This window comes from Dendronephthya gigantea, unplaced genomic scaffold (genome assembly GCF_004324835.1).
Source record: "Dendronephthya gigantea isolate DGI-Jeju-01 unplaced genomic scaffold, DenGig_1.0 000031F, whole genome shotgun sequence".
NCBI lineage: Eukaryota > Metazoa > Cnidaria > Anthozoa > Malacalcyonacea > Nephtheidae > Dendronephthya > Dendronephthya gigantea.
The window spans coordinates 667,611-689,823 of NW_021163041.1; the positions used below are offsets into that span (position 1 = coordinate 667,611).

At 35.2% G+C, this 22,213-nt stretch overlaps 2 protein-coding genes across 3 annotated transcripts; one reads left to right on the top strand and one right to left on the bottom strand.

The window, feature by feature from the left end:
- Positions 1 to 41: 41 nt before the first annotated feature.
- Positions 42 to 9,899, bottom strand: LOC114524636 (balbiani ring protein 3-like). 2 transcript variants are annotated; one of them, XM_028545780.1, is made up of 4 exons: positions 5,770 to 5,834; positions 3,573 to 3,684; positions 3,079 to 3,246; positions 42 to 2,625 (listed from the first exon to the last, which is right to left on the bottom strand). In XM_028545780.1, exons 2-4 carry the CDS (start codon positions 3,679 to 3,681, stop codon positions 2,141 to 2,143), a joined length of 762 nt encoding a protein of 253 aa, XP_028401581.1. In that variant the 5' UTR covers positions 3,682 to 3,684; positions 5,770 to 5,834; the 3' UTR covers positions 42 to 2,140. The 2 variants fall into 2 exon arrangements, with proteins under 2 accessions (XP_028401581.1, XP_028401580.1); XM_028545779.1 differs by lacking the exon at positions 5,770 to 5,834 and adding an exon at positions 9,611 to 9,899 and having other exon boundaries at positions 43 to 2,625.
- Positions 9,900 to 18,097: 8,198 nt separating this feature from the next.
- Positions 18,098 to 21,783, top strand: LOC114524504 (COMM domain-containing protein 6-like). Its single transcript, XM_028545602.1, has 8 exons — positions 18,098 to 18,223; positions 18,314 to 18,372; positions 18,571 to 18,636; positions 18,785 to 18,858; positions 19,429 to 19,540; positions 19,995 to 20,045; positions 20,212 to 20,364; positions 21,316 to 21,783. Exons 1-8 carry the CDS (start codon positions 18,190 to 18,192, stop codon positions 21,364 to 21,366), a joined length of 600 nt encoding a protein of 199 aa, XP_028401403.1. The 5' UTR covers positions 18,098 to 18,189; the 3' UTR covers positions 21,367 to 21,783.
- Positions 21,784 to 22,213: the final 430 nt, after the last annotated feature.

Below are 22,213 nucleotides of genomic sequence, written 5' to 3' on the forward strand. Positions count from 1 at the left end.
GTTCAGTTTTGGAACCAACAATTATTAGTTAAAGAGGATCCTCAATTTAAGAATACTAAGGTTTAACTCAAAGTTATACCCAACAACGAGCGATTTTAAAGCGATTGAAAAACCCACTATCCGGTATCCGGCTTTCATACTACCGGCCTCAGTAAGTTAGTTAAGAAACTCGCAGCGTACGTGAGAGAGGACGAGATAAAGCAGTTCGCCCATGAATCCATGATAGCGATACAGACCGGCATATGTAATATATATAGCTATATATATACATTCTTTGTTTATTAATGACCACTACGTAATCTCTTAACTTACAGGTTAAGACAACCATCAAGATATTACATTAATATATCAATTACTATATTGTGCATTGATTAGTTTTGGCTCTATACATTGTTCATGTCATACATATTTCATGGTATATGTAGCGAATACTCATCGTATTTTTACATCACTACAGTTTCTGTACAAAAATTTCTGTGAATTAGACAGACAAAAACCTCAGAGTTTTCTGTTTTGTACAATTTTTTGTACCAATCTTTTAAAGCACTTAAACAGCTCCGCGCTCACCCCAGTGTCAACCCTACTTTATTTCTGCCTATAAACACAATTCACAATTTTGATTTTTGGAGTGCATCAAAAGTCAAGAGAAATGTGTACAGAATTTGCCGTGACCTTTCGGGTTTGCAGAACTTCTAAAGCCAGGAGCACCCGACACGACACGATTTTTGTCGTACGATTTTATTGACTAACCGTAGTCGGAATAATATTTCCAACCAGTTTGATATTTGCCGGTTAAAATCGGGCGACTAAAATCGCACGACAAAAATCGCGTTGGCATGCGCCTGGCTCAAAGAAACACTTTCAAGTACAACCTTTTGCGCGGTATTTTTTTAAAGTCATTGCTCTCGTTCCGTGTCGCCAGTGGAATCACTTTCGTGGATTCACAAATTTGATTAAATTCAGTATTACTATATATGTCTATGAGTCTATGCTTGTGATAAAATAGAATAAGAGGATTACTAAAAATATGAAAAATGTCTGTCATTCGCTAAATTAAACTCTCCTGGAACGTCCATATAACGAATAAATATAGATATTCAAAGATTTTCTAACCAATGAACGATTCTTTAAATGAAATTCTCAAAAAGCGCGGTTGTGGCTGACAATATAGAAGCCTTTAATATGTTTTCCAAATAATCGTTTCTGGCGTGTGTAACGTCAAACTGACCGATGTGAAAGAGCTTGTGTTATATTACCTAGGCAGTAGTCTATATGTAAGATGTTTTGTCTCTACGACCCACGTTTACACGATATCACGTTTAATTTGGAACCGAATTTTAGAACCCTTTAACTTACGTCTAAATACTCGCAAGTATTATTCGTGTTCACCTTTCCACGAATTACGATAAAATCTGGTTTTCTTATGTCTTTCATTGGCAGTGATCAATCAAGAAGATATTTTTTGGGATAGACAAATTTTATCTATCAAATAATGACCACGACAATAGAAATCGCCGATGAATTACGACATACGAATACCCGGCTTTACTAGTATGTCTCCCTATTAAAATACCTATAAAATAATGCTTCCAATGTTTTTATTCCGCATGCAGAATAAAAAAGCTAATTGACTATATATGTGTTTACACATGTTCCTACCAGATCAACCATGTTGCATGGACCCGAGGGTGAAAATATTTGATTGAAATTATTTTGATTCACTTCTCAGTATTACGGCAGCTTAACACAAGGTTCAAACACATTCTATGAGCTGAATCGAGAAGCCTGCTTCTCACCGACAGTCGGGGATAGCTATTGTTGGTGGTCACCACTAAAAAAAGTATCCTCTATTGAAATCATTCTTTTGTTGCTGTTACGGCTATTTTTTGGGACATTCTGCATGTAGAGAATAAAGGTATTCTTTTTTATTTTGTATAAATTTTCACTCGTCACTCGCCTCCAAAAATATATCGCCGACTGTCGGTGATTAATTAGAACCGTACTTTACCATGAAATAAATACGGTGAATATTGAATACAATACCATTGCATATTGGGCTATTAAGGATGGGAATAGTAAGCATTTTACCTCGCAGCTACATGAGTCATTACTACGTCATCTCTATGTCTATTGCAATTCTTTATAATGCTTCAACCGGTTTTCCTAGTTCGATTGTTGACGGATCATTGAAACGTTTCATCTTAGGAAGTTGCCATTTATTAGGGCACCAATTTTTATGACAAGTGCACCGGCAAGTCTCTGGATTTCTGTAGTAGCCTTTGCTGCACTTCTCTTTCCAACAGGCACATCTGCATTTTTCATGATCCCAAACCTTGCCTGGACCGTGACAAACGTGGGCGACTCTCGGACATTCGCAACGGCACAAATGTTTATTCCACACCTGAGGTGCATGGCATGTTTGGTGCCCCAATAAGCATTCACACCGACAGCTTCTATCGTTCCAAACATGTGTTTTGGGATTACAACTTTTCCTTGTCCTCTTCTTGCAAGCACATTCACATTGCGTGTGATTTTTCAAAACTTTTTCAGAAACTTGTTTATATACAGTACCGTCCCCTTTGCGCCAGGATACTCGACCGACTTTTATGGGGATGTCAGTAAACTCTATAAATAAGGATAATTAATGTGTGAGTAAAGTAATTAGATATCGAAGAGCGTTTCCTCTTCAATATCTGCAAAAAAGACAAAGCAACTTTTAAATATCTTTTGTCTTGTTTTGGCTTTTGCGTAAGTTCAACGGCATTTGGCAGTGGGAGTATGTCATTTATGCCTGTCGCCATTGGATTTCCCATTGTTTTAGCCTTATACTGTACATGCATGATGTTGTCATTCACCGTGAAAGGTTCTGTTAACCAGGGGAAAATTAAATATTCTTTTACAGGGAATGAACCTTTCCCCTTTTAGCTTTCAAGCGCGCAATGCGTGACGGTAGAGAGGAAAGGTCTATTTATGAACAAAAAAGCATATTTACTGTAGAGTACATCTTACTGTTCATACACAATAACGATATTACAATAATTGCAACACTGGCAGATAATCGTGCATACGTATACGTACTTGTAGCAACGCAGTGTGATAGACGTGGTTCATTGTTGCATCCTCCACTACAACGAAACAATTTTACGTATACAGGAAAAACCAGGGTTCTTCTTCTTTTTGGCTGTGGTACTTGAACCATTACTTCAACGGGTCTGCACGCTTCATTTGCAATAACCAACGCATTTCCTTCGAAGAAAAGTGTTATATTCTTCAAACATTCAAAAACCACCTCCTTTTTGTTATAATATACTAACTACAGACAGATTTAGCGTAAGGACGGGAACGTTAAAGACGACGTGAAAATAGCGAATAAATGGCTTAGCATGCATGTCCATAATTGAGCCCAATATAAGATATATTATGATCCTCACCGCCGTTACTGCCAGGAAAACGGGCATGCATGCATCAAGATGTCGCTAACTCTCACATGTTGTTTCAACGAGAACTCTCCATGCAATAAATTCAAGCATTTAACCGCAGTACAAAAAGCTTACATTGGCTATGTTACTCACCTGCGTGTTCCTCTTCCTCTACGTTTGTTATATCTGAAGCATTCAACATGTTCATAAACGTATCTAACGATGTTGCCTTTTTCATTGCATCTTGTAAATCTACGGGCATACCCTAAAAAATTTATAATTGTTATGAATCTTGGTTACTTCGGGATCAGGTACAAGACTGGTTTATTTATTTTTTGATCTGGGTTGAGAATTAATGTATAAAATGCACAATATTCCACTTGAAGATAGCAATTGGGAAGTTATTGGACTGCCAATATACCAGTTATTTTTACTTAACTTAACTTAAAATAATTTCGCTCATGCGTGAAAGCTAATATGTACAAGCAATACACAATCACAAATTTGGCACAGTCGGATGAGCAAAACACCTCAATTCACAGTTTGATTAAAAAATTTTCTTTTTACGCCAATTTATCCTAATTTGGCGAAAAAATGCTCACAAAGCTGCGAAAAATAATTTCCTATTTGTCAACACGACGATCTAAATCCGATTTAACTCGCGCCAGTTTAATAAAAGTATAATAAAGAATTTTCCAAATTGGGTCTTCAGCGATAGTGAGGCATTTGTATTTGTGCGGTTTCCACAAACAACAAGTAAAACAACTTTGAAAACCAAGCACGACAATTTATTTCTAATTGTCAGCTCTTTATTTTCTTAGGGCATGAGGGGTTAACAAAATTGTTTTCAAATGTTTTGCGGGATGGGTGTTAATTTTGACAAAGAATACAGGGGAGGGGGTGCGCAAAAATGACCAATTTACCTTTAATTTTCCCCTACCCTCTGGGCTCTTATAAAACCCCTTACCATTAGGATGGAGTATCTTCATACTGATCAGGGAAAGTTGCCTAGGAAACTGATGAGGGTTATTATATAGACCCCTTGTCCTTCATCATTGTTGTCGCATGATCTTTATACACTTATTTCAACCCATATACCACGATTATTAATGTATGTGTGAGGATTGCAATAGCTAAATCTATCGCCGATATACAGTAGGCCTCAAGAATTACAAAATCACGCTGCCTGCAGATTTCAATGCTCTTAGTATCTAATAATACCTGTGCTGAACGTCTCTAAATCAGCAAGCTGTGAGCCTGTGGCTTCATAGTCGTCTTGTTAAAAATTATCTGACTTTCGCACATGCAAATATGAATAATTTCAGTTGTTAATTTAAGAAAAAAGGGGCGATATGATATAGTTTTTAAGTTATTTTATTAGGGATACTTCGAACAAGGACTAACTCTTGAAGAACATTTTTAATTAAATAGGTTGTGAAAGAAATAAAAAAAAGAAAAAATAGGTACGTTAGCGTACATATTCCGACAGTATACGAAAACCGCGTTTGTGATATTTTTAAGACGCATTTTTTTATCTAAGCTGAATGTAGTACGGGAAATTGGATTCATAATTTTATTAAGTGATTACATGAGATAAAAAACTAAAATTTAGATTAGTAATGAAAGAATACTGGATCAAATAAACTAATTAAGGACAATTTTTTGCAACATAGATACATAAGCCTAACTTTGCCGATTATCTCATAACCTTGAAAGACAACGCCTCTTGAAAAAGATTAGAATGGCTAAGATTTAATACAAGGACTGCCAAGTTGATCGCCTTTTGGTACCCTTTTTGTATTTTATCATTCATCACCACCCCGACTAGTTGGATGAACGTATTACGCGGTAATGTTGATTATATGACAATGTAACGATCATGTATCCCGTGTCTGCCATCCGTTTGGTAAAGTTAAAACTAATTTAGCAATGTAGCTCACTAAAGAAAACACATATGTATACGAGTTTTTTTGCCAAGCATTCGCATTGCCGAAATTTCTCGTGTGTCCTTGCAAGACAAAGCCTCCAGTGAAAGCGAGTTTTTTTAGTTACAACGATTTTACGATGACAGATCTTCAAACGTTGCTTTGATATATGGTTTGTATATTTTATCGCGAAGTTATCAAGCAATTTACAAATATAGAGATTAAGATGAATTGTGGACAATATTAACATGCGTGTGACATGCGTGTGACCGCACAATTAGGAATGTTCAAAATACCAATGTAAATCACTAAATAATAATAAATCATGTCGAACTGAAAGATAATAAACTTAATAGCACTTAGAAAAATCTAAAAGAAACAAGTCCATTATGTCACCGTTTCCCGGAAAATAATTAATGACTAACCTCTGCTACTATAAGCACTTGCTGATTACAGAGAAATCAATGGCCTCCTCGGAAGTGCATTAAACCCTGCGGTTTAAAAGTGCAAATTAAAGTGAGTCGTTTTAGTTTTATTTGTATTATTCACGTGGTGCACTGACCGTGAAACGGATGTTTCATTCGCACGACCCTTTTCGTTTTTGTTTTGATAGATTTTTATTTTGTTTTCAGTAGGTTTTGATGAATTATATGCAAGCATCACAATTTACATTTACAATAGATCGAATTGTTTGTGATGAAATGTGATTCGTGGGAAGGATGCATGGTAGTGGAAGTAAACAGCAGAAGTGTAAGCTAGGAAGTATTGAATTATTATTTGGGCTTTTCATTGCTTCACGCATGCAGTGTGAGAAAGCTATCAGCCTCTTTTCCCGTCCGGAAAGTTAGTAAAGTTGAACTGCTGAACGAGGTAATCGAACTTGGTGCATAGGCGTAGAGTATGGGGGGGCTTAGGGGCTGAGGGGCTGAAGCCCCTCGAGACATCTTACTGGCTGGCTCAGTCCCCCTATAAACTATGACTACCGATGCAACCATATACTAAAGGCTGCTTTCCACTTACGCGTTTTTTATACGCACGTACACGTACGGAAAATGTTAAATGCTTTTAATTTTTTATTATTTAACATTCAGGTCAACTAATGCATACTAAAATATGCAGAAAACTGAGTTCCTTCGATTTATTCACTTAGTTTTTTCAAAGGTATCATGTACAAGGATTTAGACTTTTACGTGCGTGTACGTGCGTATGAAAAACGCGTAAGTGGAAAACAGCTTTAAGAGGAAAACTCCTATTTAATTGCAATCGTATCTAATGTCAGAAGGTGTTCCTAGCTAGATATCATGTATCTAAAGTTTGAGCCTCCCCCCAGAAGAAAACAAAACTCTACACCTATGGTTATTGTTGTCAGTAATGCAAGAGAAACGGAGAAACGCAAAGATTTCGTATATATCATGCATAAATATACCGTTATAATAGCTATAGGCATTTTTAATGTTATAGTTCATTCTTTAAGCTACTTTTGTATTTTGCGATGTTTTTTGACTGTGGGAGTGTTGGCATTAATGGCATAAATTTTTACAGCTTGACAAGGTCTCGTTTAAGCCACTTCACGTCTTCAGCATTTGACAGGCAGCTGACCGCAGCTCAATTTTTCCCGTTACCATGCGGAAGAGCAGTAAATACAGCTACTTAGCTCACTTATATAATCAATATATTAACGTTAATCCCAGTCAAGTGTAGATCATAAAATTAAAAAACAAAGTTTGAAAAATTTCTGCACGAATCGAAATTGCCTAATAACTGATCTTGTTATTCGCATTTGCTACAGGAAATTATTGAGCTTATAGTGACGTTTGGCCTAAAAATCATATTTTAGCTTGAATGCACGTAGATTGATGCCAAAAAGAAATAAATTGGCTTACTAAATATCCTCGTAACGTTTAAGAAGGGGCATATGAAAAATCCTGGGGCTTGAATGTGTATTCTTATTAACTAACTCTTCCTCACCTATACTCATGCAGCATGTTTTATTAAATGAAGATTTTAATGGGATATTACTAGTACGTTGTATGCATGTCTCAGTTTCTTCTTCAACTTGCATGTGATTTATTTATGAGGAGACGTTCCCATAACTTTGAACGCTCTTCATCCTGCTATCAGAAATTGACTTTGAGGAGAAGATTCGATTTTAAATCAAATATTCCAAGTACGTTTCCTCTAGATTGTCTAAATTGGATTTTTCTCAAACTTTGGAATAACGGATCTCCACTCTGACCACTCAGGTAGTCGGATATTCCTCGATAGTACTAGAAGCTTATATTTGAAGCATTTTATCATGTGCATGTGTGGGAGGATGCGTCATATAGTCTTCATGCAATACTATCTCACACGCTAAATAACTGAATATGAAGACTGACAAACAAGCAAAATTATAGTTTTGCGCCGATTACGCAATACCTCTACCGTGAGAACAAGCATGCCGCATTTTAATGAATTATGCAACCCTTCGTTTTATGTCGATTTTCGGCAGTAAGTACTAAAATATACTGTAGAAAAAAAGCATGCCGTTTTTCGTGAATTGTGTGTTTACAAAAAGAACCGCATCGACTATTCGACATCCGTGCGTGCTGTACTGCTGTTTACACAGTAACTTACACTGCATGAGTAGTTCCCAATAGCATTAACGAACTAAACTGAAGAAGTCTCGCGTTTAGAAATTCGCTATGCTTAAATTTAAGCCGGACGCTTGACTGCGCCCGAATCTGGTGAAATTTTGCTTACTTAAATACTAAAAGTGTAGTTTTTTACTTTGACGAATTTATGCCAACAACCTCGCCAACAACGATTGCATGCTTTCACTTTAACATACATGAAATTCAAGTCTTCGTTTTCGTCGTTTAACACTGATGCATTTAGATCAATTCCGCATTATGTTAATTGTACGTCTTGGCAAGAAGAGAGTATACGCGTGTTGTTCAGTCGAAAATTCAAAATACCTTTTCCTATCATCGCTTCGTAGTATATTTGCTTATTTGAATTGTTTTCTAAATCAGCTATTTCAGCGATATCAATCGAATTAACAGAGTCCCGAAATGCCACCAATGTTATTCCGAACGTTTGGTTATTAGCTATGGACATAGTCTTCAATTTTTAATTTCTCATGAAACAAACAAACAACCATAAGCTGATATAGGGATAATGTCTTGGAATGCCAAAAATGAAAGAACACAAAAGTTATTGTCAAAAAAGTCTGAGCCGTTGGTCTGAGTTTTCTAAAATCGACATAGCTATATGAAGTGTTCTCAAAAAAATAGGATTCCTTAGTCTTCGATCAATCGAAAAAAATGTATTTCCGTATTATACATCAACTTCTACGTGATTTTTGTTTAGTTCTGGAGATATAAAAACAAAAAAGCAATGTACATTCACTAAAAACAAGATATGTCACAAGAAAAAATGTCACGACCAAAAATCAAGGAAAGTTAGGAGATGACGTTTGAATGCAGAAAAGACAGATAATTTGCATATGTGAATAATTTGTAATAAGTATAAAACAGTGGAGAGGTTTCATGAATAGTTTGAAAAACTGCGGTTAAGAAATTAGCAATTTTCGCGTGCATGTTTATTAGTTTATCTCAACATCATCAGGGGGCCCTCTCTTTGCAGACTGGTGTTGCGTTTCAATAGGAAAGTTCAATATTACGACAGATGAATATGCTAAAATATTAAATAAGAGAACACATAACATAACACCAAGGAAATTGTGCGCTGTGAATTTTTGTATGTATGCATTGGATAAACGAACTATCTTGAAACATTGTCATATAAACCCTTTTTAGCAGGAATGGTCGAGTTCACTGCGTAACCGCAGTCTTGCGTTCGGAACTGTGAACGCGTACTACAAGTATCATATTTAACCTTTGTTATACTGAATCCTACCAATTACACAACTCAAACGTATCTTCGGAAATTACACGTAGAAAACGAGCTTCGTTGACGCAGATTCGAAGCTTCGAACTAAACAGATTATAATATGCGCTGACGTGATTTTCATCTGAAAGACGCCGTAATTAAATTATTAAAGTTGTTCTGTAAACTTGAGTTTATCTTGGAGATTTATAGTTTGATGTTTAAAGTACATAGTCGGGGTGATGTAAATCAGGATGAGTTCGGTTTACCGTAGTTGTTTGAGCAAGGATAATGTTCGCTCAAACATAAGATACGATAAAATGTTTGCGTCAAGTGCTCGTGCTGTTTATGACGCTGAATATGCTGCCGAATTATGATGAAACTGATCTTCCTTACCTCTGTTCTTATCAGTAGTTCCACCAGAAGGATTGTGATTAACGATAGGGTTTCTCCTTGCGATTTCAGCATGACTTCAAATCATTAATATATCCTCTCGTGTTAGACAAGCAGCCGAAGCCGTCTTAAAGTGGTGTTTGTCGTACCTATAATTTGAACTTGATCCTCCGCTGATGTAGGTGCTCTTATAAATATAGTGTGGTGTGATCTGGCGGATATATTAGGTGCGCACAGAGTTGTGTTAATCATCGCTCACCTCTGAGTCGAGATGCTCAACTTAACACTGGTGTCAATTTTCAAAGGCGCTCTTGGTGTGAAAAGAATTTTCAGAATGAAAGGAAGTTTTGCCTTTGCCTACTTGAGCAAATGCTTTCGAATATATTAGGTCATAAAAATCGACACCAATATAATTATAACCGCATATTAAAAATTAAGCTCGCAATATTTTGGCAACGGTAAAAAGACAGGAAGGAAAAACCACAAATGAATGAACGTCACGCGAATACATTTATTTCCTATTTATATTTATTGGGATGTTAGACTTGGTAGTCTGCATGTCTTTGTCTTTGGCGAACGGAATAATTATGAAGAGATGCTATAATTTATTTCAGCCTTTATTAATTGATTGATTGATACATTTGAGTGTTACCTAATCCTCCGTATTCTCTGCTGTGAAATATTTTCATAGATTATTGCTAAATATTTGTTTAGAATTTGTTTAAATATTGGCAATAGCTAGATTTTGCTTTAGACAAGAGTAAACATTCCAGAGCAAAGCATTAATGTGGATATACGGAAACCATAAAAGTTATATGAGTGATGAAAAACTCATTATTGACATTAATAGATTGCTCTCATCAATACGCAATCTACTTCATGTAATTCTATAGTTGCTCAAATGATATGGACAGAAAATCTAGGTCAATGCACAAAATCGCATTTAGTTTTAAATATAGAAAGACGGGGGTTGGAGCACTTCAGAACGAAGAACTTTACTTTAAGAACTTTGATATATTAAACATGAAGTGTCGTTCAATATTCTTCTTTTAAATTGAAGTGATTCTTAAACAGTCCCCCATACACTCATCCGAGTATTGCTAAGAACCAGGTCTTGGCCTATGAAAAACACGACATTTACGGCCTTGTTTGGGGATTTTCTATGCTGAACACCTGAAATGAGTATTGCCATGAGGAATGTGGCCAGGATGCAATGGCCGATAGCCTACATCACATATTGCATGTACATAATTTATTTTTATAATATTTTTAGTCACTATCACATAGTATATGTGTCAAATCGAATAAGGTCTAACACCGCAAAGATAAGACGAAAGGACATGAGCGATAATCATTTTTTCGAAGTTAGGGAAGTTCACAAACAACTCCAACAAACACTTCAAATGTTGCCAACACCCTTTCATAACATCACATATACGGTATACTTTTTGTAAATTTCAATCAGCGTCTAAGATATTAAGTACTTCAAGAAGAATCTTAGCCACAAAAATGAGCAAGTACTCGAATAGACACGGCTTATCTGGGTATTGACGTGAATAGTCATACTGTAGTCAGTACAGTAAGCATGAGAACATCTCAGTGCCCTTAAGCAATGCCAAAAGTTGTGAAGTTAATTTTTTTAGTCCGTCGGGTATTTGGGGACTGTTTACATAATCTTGGTTACCTGAGATTAAACGATGCGTGGAATGATTTTAAGGTAATAAAATAAGCCTTTGTAAAATCAATTGTTCTTGGGATTATTGTTGGGGTAACTACGACAAAGCCAAGATCATTTTATTTACTCATGTCAATACCCCAAATCATTTCCCTCTTCAGTAAGAAGCAAAAATTGATTTTCAATCTATGCTATATAGTCATATAGATCGATGACATTCGATTATTTGGGTATCTATTAAAGTGCGTTGTTCGCTTATTAAATGGTATCATTGCTCTACGAAACTCGAAAGTTTATTAATGTGAGAATTTAAACGAAGTAGTGGGGAAACCAATTTCCCATTGTTGAACTATATAACGTCAGGTGGAAGCATTGAATCACCCCCAGCATGGGACCATCCCTGGTGCATGTCATGATGGTGGTTAGACGCTTCCCTATTCTCGTAATATACTTTCCGATTATTCTCTTGCGCTTAATGGATTTAAATCAGCTTTGGATTTAAATCAAATTGGGCGAAGCTTCAGCTAGTGTGCAAACAAAGCTTTAACAGGCTGGAACGAAAAAAAAGTGACGGCGCGTACAAATCCCCAGCTTTAAGACATCTTTAATTAGCCATAGCTCACGGGGAGGTCAGTCTTAGTGGGACCAATCAAACCAGCTTATCTTCCACAAACTTTGCCCTCTTATATTTTGATTCCGTATTAATTTCTTTTATCACAAAACTGAATCAAATTAATCCGTTCTCATCATTATCTTTCAAGTTCATCTAAAAGGGAAACAATGTTTTTTATTAGGGGGATGAAAAGAAGATTAGATTAGATTAGATATTTAAATTTGTGAAGGGTTTTGTGCTTTTGTCGTTATCGTTAACATTATCAATATATAATCATACATAGATTTACAACATTCTCTTTTTTCTGTTTTCTTTCATATTGATAAAGTCAGTATCGTGCTCCAACAATGATTGAAAACGAAGACAAATTTAAAATTCGAAATTGACTATAGTGTTTAATGTTTATCTTTATACTCTTCATTCATATCTTCTTATATGAAATGACTAAAAAATAAGTAGAAACACGTGTAGGAACAAGCTCGTCACACAGCTTTCATGTGTCCTTGTTTGGTGCCAAACTGAACATTCAACTCAAATTCTATTTTAATTTTACAGCTTATGTTTTTGACACCAATGTCACCAACTCAGCAATTTTCTTTCATCCATCAAACAATTATCCTCAAAGACGACAAAGTGTTTAAATAAGAATAATTCCTTTTGACAATAATCTTAACTATGGGCATGAATAGTAACTAACCTAATTGGGAAAATATAGACCAGATGGCATGAGTTCAACCATGGTTGAACTTTCATGTTTGAGATATTTGAAATTTTTGGGGATGCGATTCTGTTTACTTAAGAAAATTTCGCTGAGTTGTGGCCGGATATTTACTTCGCGTGTGACGTCAGAATGAAATGACATCATGGGAAGTTCATAAGAACTCAGTATACTGATTCAAAGTTTGGAGTAGTACTGGAGTTATTCCAGTTTTCCATTTTAGTTAATCAGATGGTATAACAAATATAGGTTAAAACCTTTTAAATTAGCTCATCAATTCTTATTATAAAAAATAAACTACGTTTCCATTTCAGGTGTTTTCTAAAGCTTAGGTAGCCCAGAGCATTGAAGGGTGATTATTTCCCATTTTATGCAGGTTGCTTTCATACGGTGACTCGGCTGGAAAATAGACACAAAACAGCGAATTCTGTTGCGTTGCCCACGAAAATACATGTTGACCACCCACATGCTGTTTTATATTATATACAACCTGCTCTTTCGCTGCTATTGTCATCTTTGAATTTAATCGGATTTTCAGGATCGATTGCAGGCAATTCGATTGGTTCGATTGAGTTCAAATAAATGGCAAATCTTCACACGTATTCTGCATGTAGAATGTTACTCGCATCTGAAGGGAGTTATACATGCTTTTGGGCATACATCATGGATTGTTTAAGACGTAACAGATATGAAGACACTTAAGCTGAGTATACTGAGAACTGCAACTTTGTTGTCTTATCCCCTTCTTTCCGTGTAAAATTTATGATAAATAGCATTTTATATATTGTTGTAATTATTTAAACCCGTTTGAAAATTGAAAGAACCCCAAAAATGGGACATGTTTGTCATCGTAAGAAAAGCTAATAGATTATTGAAGAACTTGAAAAACTCTTGCAAAGTTATATCATAGATATATTAGACAAGTCCTGTTGCTTTATTTACTTTAAGACGCGTACGTGGCCTATAGGGATTAAAAAATGAGCACGGGAGATGTGCTACCTTACGTTTCCCTGTTTCTTTAGGTAAAATTAAACAATGGTGCACTTTAGGATGACTCAATCCGCGTGCATAGCTTTCCCCTCCGACTTCTCAGAGTATTGCAAGACCCATATATAGTTATGATAAGCGCAAGAATAAAGAAAATTCTTTATTGCGCTGGATAGCACATGGTATATCGGGCTGAAAATAGAAATCGGGATTCTTTGCGAATTATATACACGGGGAAACGCAAAAGCCTTGTCCCTGCATGAATAATGAAAACAGGATTGAAGAAAGAGCTGCACCCCACAAACATGATTGTCGACAATGTTGTTACCACATCTTAAGTTTAGCAATTTGTAACAATGTTGTTGACAACCATGTTGGTGGGGTGCAGCACAATATTCCTAATTCTGTTTTCATCAACCGGGAACAACTTGATCGTTTTTATTCGCGTACTCCTTATATATAGAAGCTAAATCGGAGCAGTATTTATAGGCAGTGAAGCGGAAATTTAAACGCGTGTTGCAGACTGCGTGAAAATTGAAAACTGTGAAAGCATGCAGTCATCCCACAAACGTCGGTTGATCTGAACATGTGATCTGACTTAATCATAAGCATTAGCCAGCTGATTGGCTGAAGTTGTTTATACTGCTTAAATTAGTAGGAAATACAAATAACCTTTTCCGAGTAGATAATCAGTTTCGGAAGGGCATATTACGACCTAGAAAAAGATCGGCTTTAGAATATCCACAAATCCACAAACCTTGAAATTTCCTTCTTAAAATCACCAAAATCCCAAGAGATTTTTAAAAATTTGTTTTGAAATGTTGAAAATCTTGTAGGTTTTTTAATGTGTCGAATGTCGATACACCTTTGTTTAAAGCATCAGGCGGCCAGTTTCTTTGCGGAAGAGAAATTTTTGAATTCGCAACTGATATAGCTATACATGCACTCGTACATGCATGTCTAATAGGCACGTGAGTCCCAACTGGATTATGCTTATACCCAAAAAGTCTATCCAGACATATCTAGCCAGTCTGGTTTGAAGACCGAACAAGAAGTAAAAATACAACTCACAATAAAAGATAATGTCAACTTTGAAAAGTGTTCGCTATCTTGTAGCGTGTTCCTGAATTATTGCTTAATTAACTAATAGCATGCAGTGCCAATTTGATTATTTTCTTTAACTGTTCGTCTAGGGTTCAACTCAAAACCAATTTAATACTATTGGTTGATTTGGACTTTGGAGAAAGTACAATAGGCACACGCATATTCTAGAACTTTGGCATTAACGCGCACCGTTAATGAGCTTTATGCATCTAATCCAAATAAATACCATGCAGGTATTCTATTAAATATTCAATCATAGGATTGCATGCAGGTAAACACTAGCATACTTAAATTAACCTAATTAAAGCTGTCTAGATTTTTTCACAAAAAATAATTTGAATAGCGTGCTGTGATTGGATAGACTACCTAAGAAAAAGGCTTTTTGTCTGGAAAAGACTCCTTGAGACTTCAAAATTCTCGTCAAACTATTCAATCTTACTAATAGCCTTTTCTATCACACCGCCACGCTATTTTGAAGAATCAGTTTATACAAATGACATCCCCACGTTTCGACGAAACACAATAGTGGTTTATTAGGTCTCAAAAGACAGCGGAAAAGGGAGAGAAGAACTGTACTGGAATTGCATGCACTGCGAGCCGTGTGATCATCAGATCACGTAACCTAACTTTAGTCCAATAATACTCTTATTAGAATCGATAAAGTTGATATAGCCTACTAACTACAGGTATTTTATTGACCAAGCCATCTTTCCTGTTGACAAAATTTTCTTTCACCGACTAAATAGCTCTAAATTAGGTAATTTGTAAAAAGTAGCGCCGGGCCTAATAGGTTTGGATTGGATTGTCAAAGTTCAAATCTGAAAGTGTCTATATTGTCCAAGTTCGTGTTTAAGACTTGCAAGCTTCTTATATTGGAAAGAATATATTTCATGTCACACTATCACACGATACTAAAATTGTAGTTGAACTCTTAGAAAAATCAATGAAGCCGGAAGAAGAAATAAATGCTACTGCATACTGTGCCATACAAACACACAATGAGAAAACAAACGAGAGAAATTAAGGGCAAAAGTGGCGGAATAGATCAAAGAAGTGAAAATTGATGTTGGCCGGGTACCGTCTGTAGCAACACGCGGCTAAACACGAGAAACAATGACAACATAAGAATATGATATTGTGATATATGTTATTTTTTAACTTTAGTTTTATAACCAGGCAGGTTGAGAGCTGCTATAGCGCAATAATTCTAGAAGTATATGTAAGTGCACCAATTGATTTATATGTATAGACTATAGTACAGCTTGAGAAGCTTGAGAACTTGAAGTTGTTGATGAAAATGACCATATCCTGAACTCTTGTTATGATGAAATATAAATGCACTTAATGTGTAGTAGTTTTTCTAACTGTAAGCCAAGAATAGCGCCAACACTATCTGGACTATGTGTCTGGCGGAGTTATATTCGCAATTGAGAAAGTGGTTGATAGCTACCGAAAAAAATGTTTGAGTGTCTTTCATCTTTCACTAAAACAACACTGAGGTCTTTCATCCGTTCATCGTTTTGGAAAAAGCGTAAAAATTTTGAATATAACAATGGAAGTACTACGTACATGCATGATAATAATGATACGAATGTTAGCGCATTTGGTTACGACTTTACTCCATATGTTTTAAAATTTTGCATGACAAAAACGACTTAAAACGTGATCTCGAATGACAAGGTGAGACAGTGGCGCCACCAGGAATTTTTTGAGGAGGCAAATTCTTGAAGAGTCTGGGATAAATTGAATTTTTATTCTAAACTTTAATACAACTTGAATAATTAAATCATAAATTTGTAAAAAGGGGAAAAAGGGGAAAACTTCGAGTTCGGGGTATACACATATGACATATCACGTTTATATTTATATATATGTAAAAAAGGTACGAAAGGCATACATGCCTGACGATTTGTTTATTTATATATAATTAAACGACATTTTGTTTTTTTAAAACCTGATCCCGTCTATAATGACAAGTACATACAGTGACGTTCATCTCACTGAAAAGTTCTCAAACATCTCATCAATCATAGACCTGGCTATTTTCTTCCCGTGATTCTTTAAAGATGACTAATAGTGAGTACTGAGTTACTAAATCAATTAACACTGAGAATTCCAGACCACCTTAAAGCTGAAAGAAATGGCATCACGAGTAAAGAGGATCGGATGGAATTAGTATGTAAACACTTGATTTATAAAGTTAACCCACAGTTTCAAGTGGTGTTAGTCTGGTTCACAGCTTTAGTGTCCTTGAGCCTTACCTTGAAGCAAAGCGTATCTGATACCGGGCTGCATTGCTCGGCTGCTGGTCTCAGTATGGTCAACAAAGCTAACAACATTAACATAACTATATCGAATTCGCCTATTTAACTTAGAAATAATTCAACTTTGAAATAATATTGGCAATGGCAGGCTGAAAAGGTCAATCACCCACGCCGGTCATCTCATTGAAAGTAACTCTAAATCTAAAATCTAATAGACAGTAAAACTGAATACATTGTACCATTTCGTTTTTGTAAGTAAATATGATACTGGTGTAATTAAGGATTTATCAGTCTATTTTATACAACTTCGATCGTTTTTGGAAATTATAGACTATATATATTGTAGTATGAAAAAAATATATTTCTATTCTTGTTTCTAGCATTCTATAAATTCAGTGAATAAAATGGGTATGAACCTAGCTGTTAAATTAGCACGATCGATGATTCAACACATACTGTACGCATATCCTGACATATGGTTGAGTGCTGCTAGTTGTGAAATCCCCTACATCCCAAACAGTAGCTGATTAGCTCCTTGGAGAGGAGTAAAAAAATTAGACTTCCACATGTCAGTATATAATGCAGATAGATAACGATGATGAGTCATGATGATGAGTGGTGTTACGAGCGAAGGTTGATTTAATAAATGAATTTATATCATTTTAAAGGCCTATTTAATGGTTCAGGTCATATTGTAGCTTAGTTATAAATGGGACGCAACTGACACATAATATAGAAGTTGATAGAACACCACTAGTTGTCATTCAGGTGAAATATTTCGTAATTAAACGGTGGCATATTCAAAATGTAAAAAATATGCATAATTACGTATTCATATCTTTTACGCCACTGGCAACGTAAACGGTCTCAGTAAACGTATTATCTTTTTTCATTTGTGCCCTGAACACAGTAAATGCTAAATGAAGCCGGACCGCAGAGTAATTATCCGACCCCACCCCTTTTCGACGTAAGAGTCGATTCTGTCTGTCCAGTCCAGTGTCAACTACCTGAGGCTGTTTCAACTTCAACTTTTAAACTTTAAAAGTTAGTGACAAGATTGGCCAATCCGAATCTTTAACAATTCGTAAAACTGGCCCCCAAGGTTCACCATATATAAGTTCATCAACTTTCACCAGTTTTTTTTTCAGACTTCAGAAGCCTAGAAATACTTCATGTTAGTAGGATATAGATAGATTATGATCAATAGCTTAAAGTTTTAAAATGTCTTTGCTAAAGTCTTTGGAAAGTCTTGGTGGTAAGTTTATGCATAACATGTTCAAATTGTACAATTTGCCAAGCAACTTGGTTTAAATTAACTTTAAAAAATACACGTAAATCTGTCTAGGGTTCTCATCAGCTGTGAAGGCGATCGATCAAGTGCCGCAAGATCTTCTTTTGGAAATGGTATTAGAGCAGATTGTTATGGAAATTTAATAATGTGCAATATTCTTCCATGGAAAGTCATCTTATTACCAAATTTGAGATATCAGACTGTAAACTAGGTTAACTAGGTCTTTTACTTGCCAGCATGCATATATATATAGGCTGGTTTAAGTCCATGTTAAGAGTAACTATAATTCACCATATATTTATATTCTCTAGTGCCAAGATGTTATAGCTATGTTACAATATAAAACCAGCTTTATACCATTGGATCATTACAAAATGGTTCGTCATTTTATCATAACTGTTATGTTTAAGGGACTGTTTTTTTATACCTATCTTTTTTTTATACCTACTGCATAACCATGGAAATCTATGTAGGTTTCTTGCAGTTATCTTTGATCCTTATATTGAATTGTTTTATATTTTATAGTGTTTAAAACGCACAGATTCAGGCGAGAGTATTGAACCACAACTTGTGGTAAATGGTCTCACCCACATTTTCAGGTATAATATCACTTTTTTATATATGCTATGGGTGTATGTGAAAAAAACTTAAAAAAACAATACCAGCTGACAATTTCAAAAAATACAAAACAAAACAAAAAATCCGAAGATTAACATAGGTTAAGAAAAAAAATAGGTTAATTAAAACAAGACAAGGATGAGTTCGTGATATTTTGATTTTATTGCATTGATTTATATTTTAATTTTATTAATTTTATTATAGTTGATGATTTTGCAATATTTTGTATTTTGTGAAAAAGCTTGTTCTGTAAAATCTGAAACAATAAGTATTGAGAATTATAAATGTTTAAGTTGTTATATAGTTATAGACTGTAATTAAGACTGTAAATTATCCAGTATTGAGCACCCTCTGAGAATCATTAAATTAAAGTACACACTAAGCAAACAGTGTCCTCAGCACACTACCAAGAGGTTTCCTATTGAGTTGTTTTGCTACTATACCAATATCTATTGTGCCTTGATAATAAGCTCTTTGTGCAGTTTATATAGTTTACTCATTTACTGTTAGTTTTTGGCATTTGTGTACTTCAATCATTTTTGTGTATTTAGATCAGCTGCAATAGCAAAAGTAACAGGAGAATCACTTTACAACGATCTTAAAACTAATGGTGGTTTGAGAGAGCAAGTATTAACCACCTTGAAACATGTTTGGAGTGATCAAGTATGTATAATTTTTGCCCATATTGCCTTAGCGCTTAGAGCTTATTATTGGTTTAATTTTAACTGGACTACCCACAAAAAGTTTGTATGGAATTGCACTTTCTGTTTTCCTCAAGTGTGGGAGTTTTGCCCGAGATAAAGGTTGGTAAATCCCTGGTGATTTTCAGAGATGGTAACAACATGAATTGAACTGTATATCACAGAATATTCAACAGACAACTGATAAAAACTTGTTTAATTTTTTTGTAATACTACTACCAATCAGAGAATCTTTCACGTGCAAGTGTACAGTGGAGGAAAATTTTTGTTGTTTTGACAGTGATATAGTTGTAGGTTTTCATCAGACAATGAATGAGGTATCCCAGTGTGCATGTGAATTTTCTAAGACACATACACAACTGAATTGTATTTATTAAAGTTGTTTATAATTTTGTTGCCATAAATTTGTTTCATAGGGTCATTTAGTTTCACACTTAAATACGGAACAAAGTTTTAATGTGGGTCAGGTAATGAACTTCACTTATTATGGTCTCTTACATATGAAAATAGACTTATTGTATCATTGTTTTGCTATATAAACATATATATATATATATATATATATATATATATATATATATATATATATATATATATATATATATATCAGAATATCTCATTTTTTATATATAGTTACTAGATATCCAGTGGAAACTATGTGTAGGCATGAGTTCAAGTCACTGCAAAGGTTTAAAGTCTCCCTATATCAATGCTTTGGTCCAGTCGACTGATTCTTTTGGAAAAATTTCAAATCATTCATTCGAAATGACGCTATCAGAATTTAAGGTAAACATATATTACAATATTTCCTGTCGGTATCTCGTACTTCCCTTCAAAACAAGACTTCAAACATGTTAATTAACCACAGAGTGGTCAAGAGATCACTGATTGGTCAGCGACCTCGAATAATTAAACGATAAAGAAAGAGAGAACACAACCAAACTTTATGGAGTGAACACCACCAAAAAACGCCTCCAATTGTTTGCGCCGAGCGAGATGATTTTTTAAATATGAAATATTTTACACTTCCCGACTTATTTCTGCAATTAATAATGACCTCTATACAACTATAGTGGAGTTCTTTCCTTAGGAAATTTCCTTAGATTATGGAAACCCTGCTTCAGGATGGTCCTATCTCTGCACTTCCTGTTATGCCGACATTTCCAAACAATAAACATGTGATCATTTAACTCGTTGATGGCGCACGCGTATTTTTTGGTTGCTAATGGTGTGAAGGACAAAAATATGACAGGCGTCAAACATAATCCTTCAGTGGTATCAATTTGATTACGCGCGATCAAAATGAGAAATATTTCTATTTTGAGAATTGAATTTGGAAGTGTATCGCTAAAATTTCCCAGGAGGAATTTACATGCATGAATAGTACCAACACTGAACACCTTAGGAAATTAAATAGCTAATTGCGGTCATTTTGCCAACAATTGATTGGCTAAAGGCTGCTGTTCGCCGAAATTGTACCGAAATAAAACTCTTTCCATTCATTTTCTTGAATTCTTGTCGTATTGTAGGATATTCAATGTAAAATTTAACGTTTATGTTCGTTTATGTTGAAAAACGAGTAACTGGAAAACAGCCTTGGCCAATGTTAAGTAGTTTGGTGCTGTTCCAAGGCATTAAACAGTTGTTTGTATTTAATGAATCCAATCTATCTGAACAAAATTATCTGATTAGTCTCGAAGATAATCTATTCCTGTTAATTTGTACTTGTTCTTTCAGAAATTTGCGACAGAGATGCGAGACATTTCCTGCGTTATGGAAACCATGTGAAAGACGAATTATGGTATTTCATCAACCGGAGAATCTCTAACATAGAGACTATGCTCGGCTATATTCATAAGCTTCATAACATTAACAAAAGAATAAGAATTTGATTTGCATGCGCTGATTAGTGTCAGGTTCTTGCATTGCGGGGTTATAATTATGTAGTTATTTAAGTAGGAGCTTTAATATCTTATTTGGCTTGTGTCCCGTGAATTGTGGTAAAATAAAATAAGGAAGGGTTTTATCAGATGAATAATAAGGATAACAACCTCGCAAGTCAGGCTCTTTTACCCACGCATTGCGCGCTTGAAAGATAAAAAAGTGAAAAGCGCAAACTGAGCGTTTGCGTTATAGTATGTATAAATATCAATTAAATAAGATCATGGTTGTCAGTAAATATAAAGGATTTTTTTTTTAAAATTATGCTGAGTGCTGTATATATTGTTATATCGCTACTCATATCTACTCATCGGACGAACAATGACCTTTCCAACGTAATGTTTCCTATCTACAATATGCTATAGACGTTAGGGTTAGGGCATGTGGTTTTTAAGCACCATAATCTGTAAGTCCGTGATTACTGCGATCTGAACATAATTCGAGCATTAGCGTGGTGCGAAATGATCCTCCAAAATACAGCGAAGTGAAAGAAGTGAAAAATTTTACGCAAAATCAAGTTTATTGTATTCAAGTTTATAATCATTCGACGCAAAATGATAAATTCTCGCCCTCTTATTCAAGGTTTACGATGGTGGTGTCACACACCCTTTAATTCTCGTTCCCGGAAAATCTGGGAACGAGGATGCAGGGCATTGCCTTTTGTTCTTTTCGGTAATTAATTACGTCACAACAT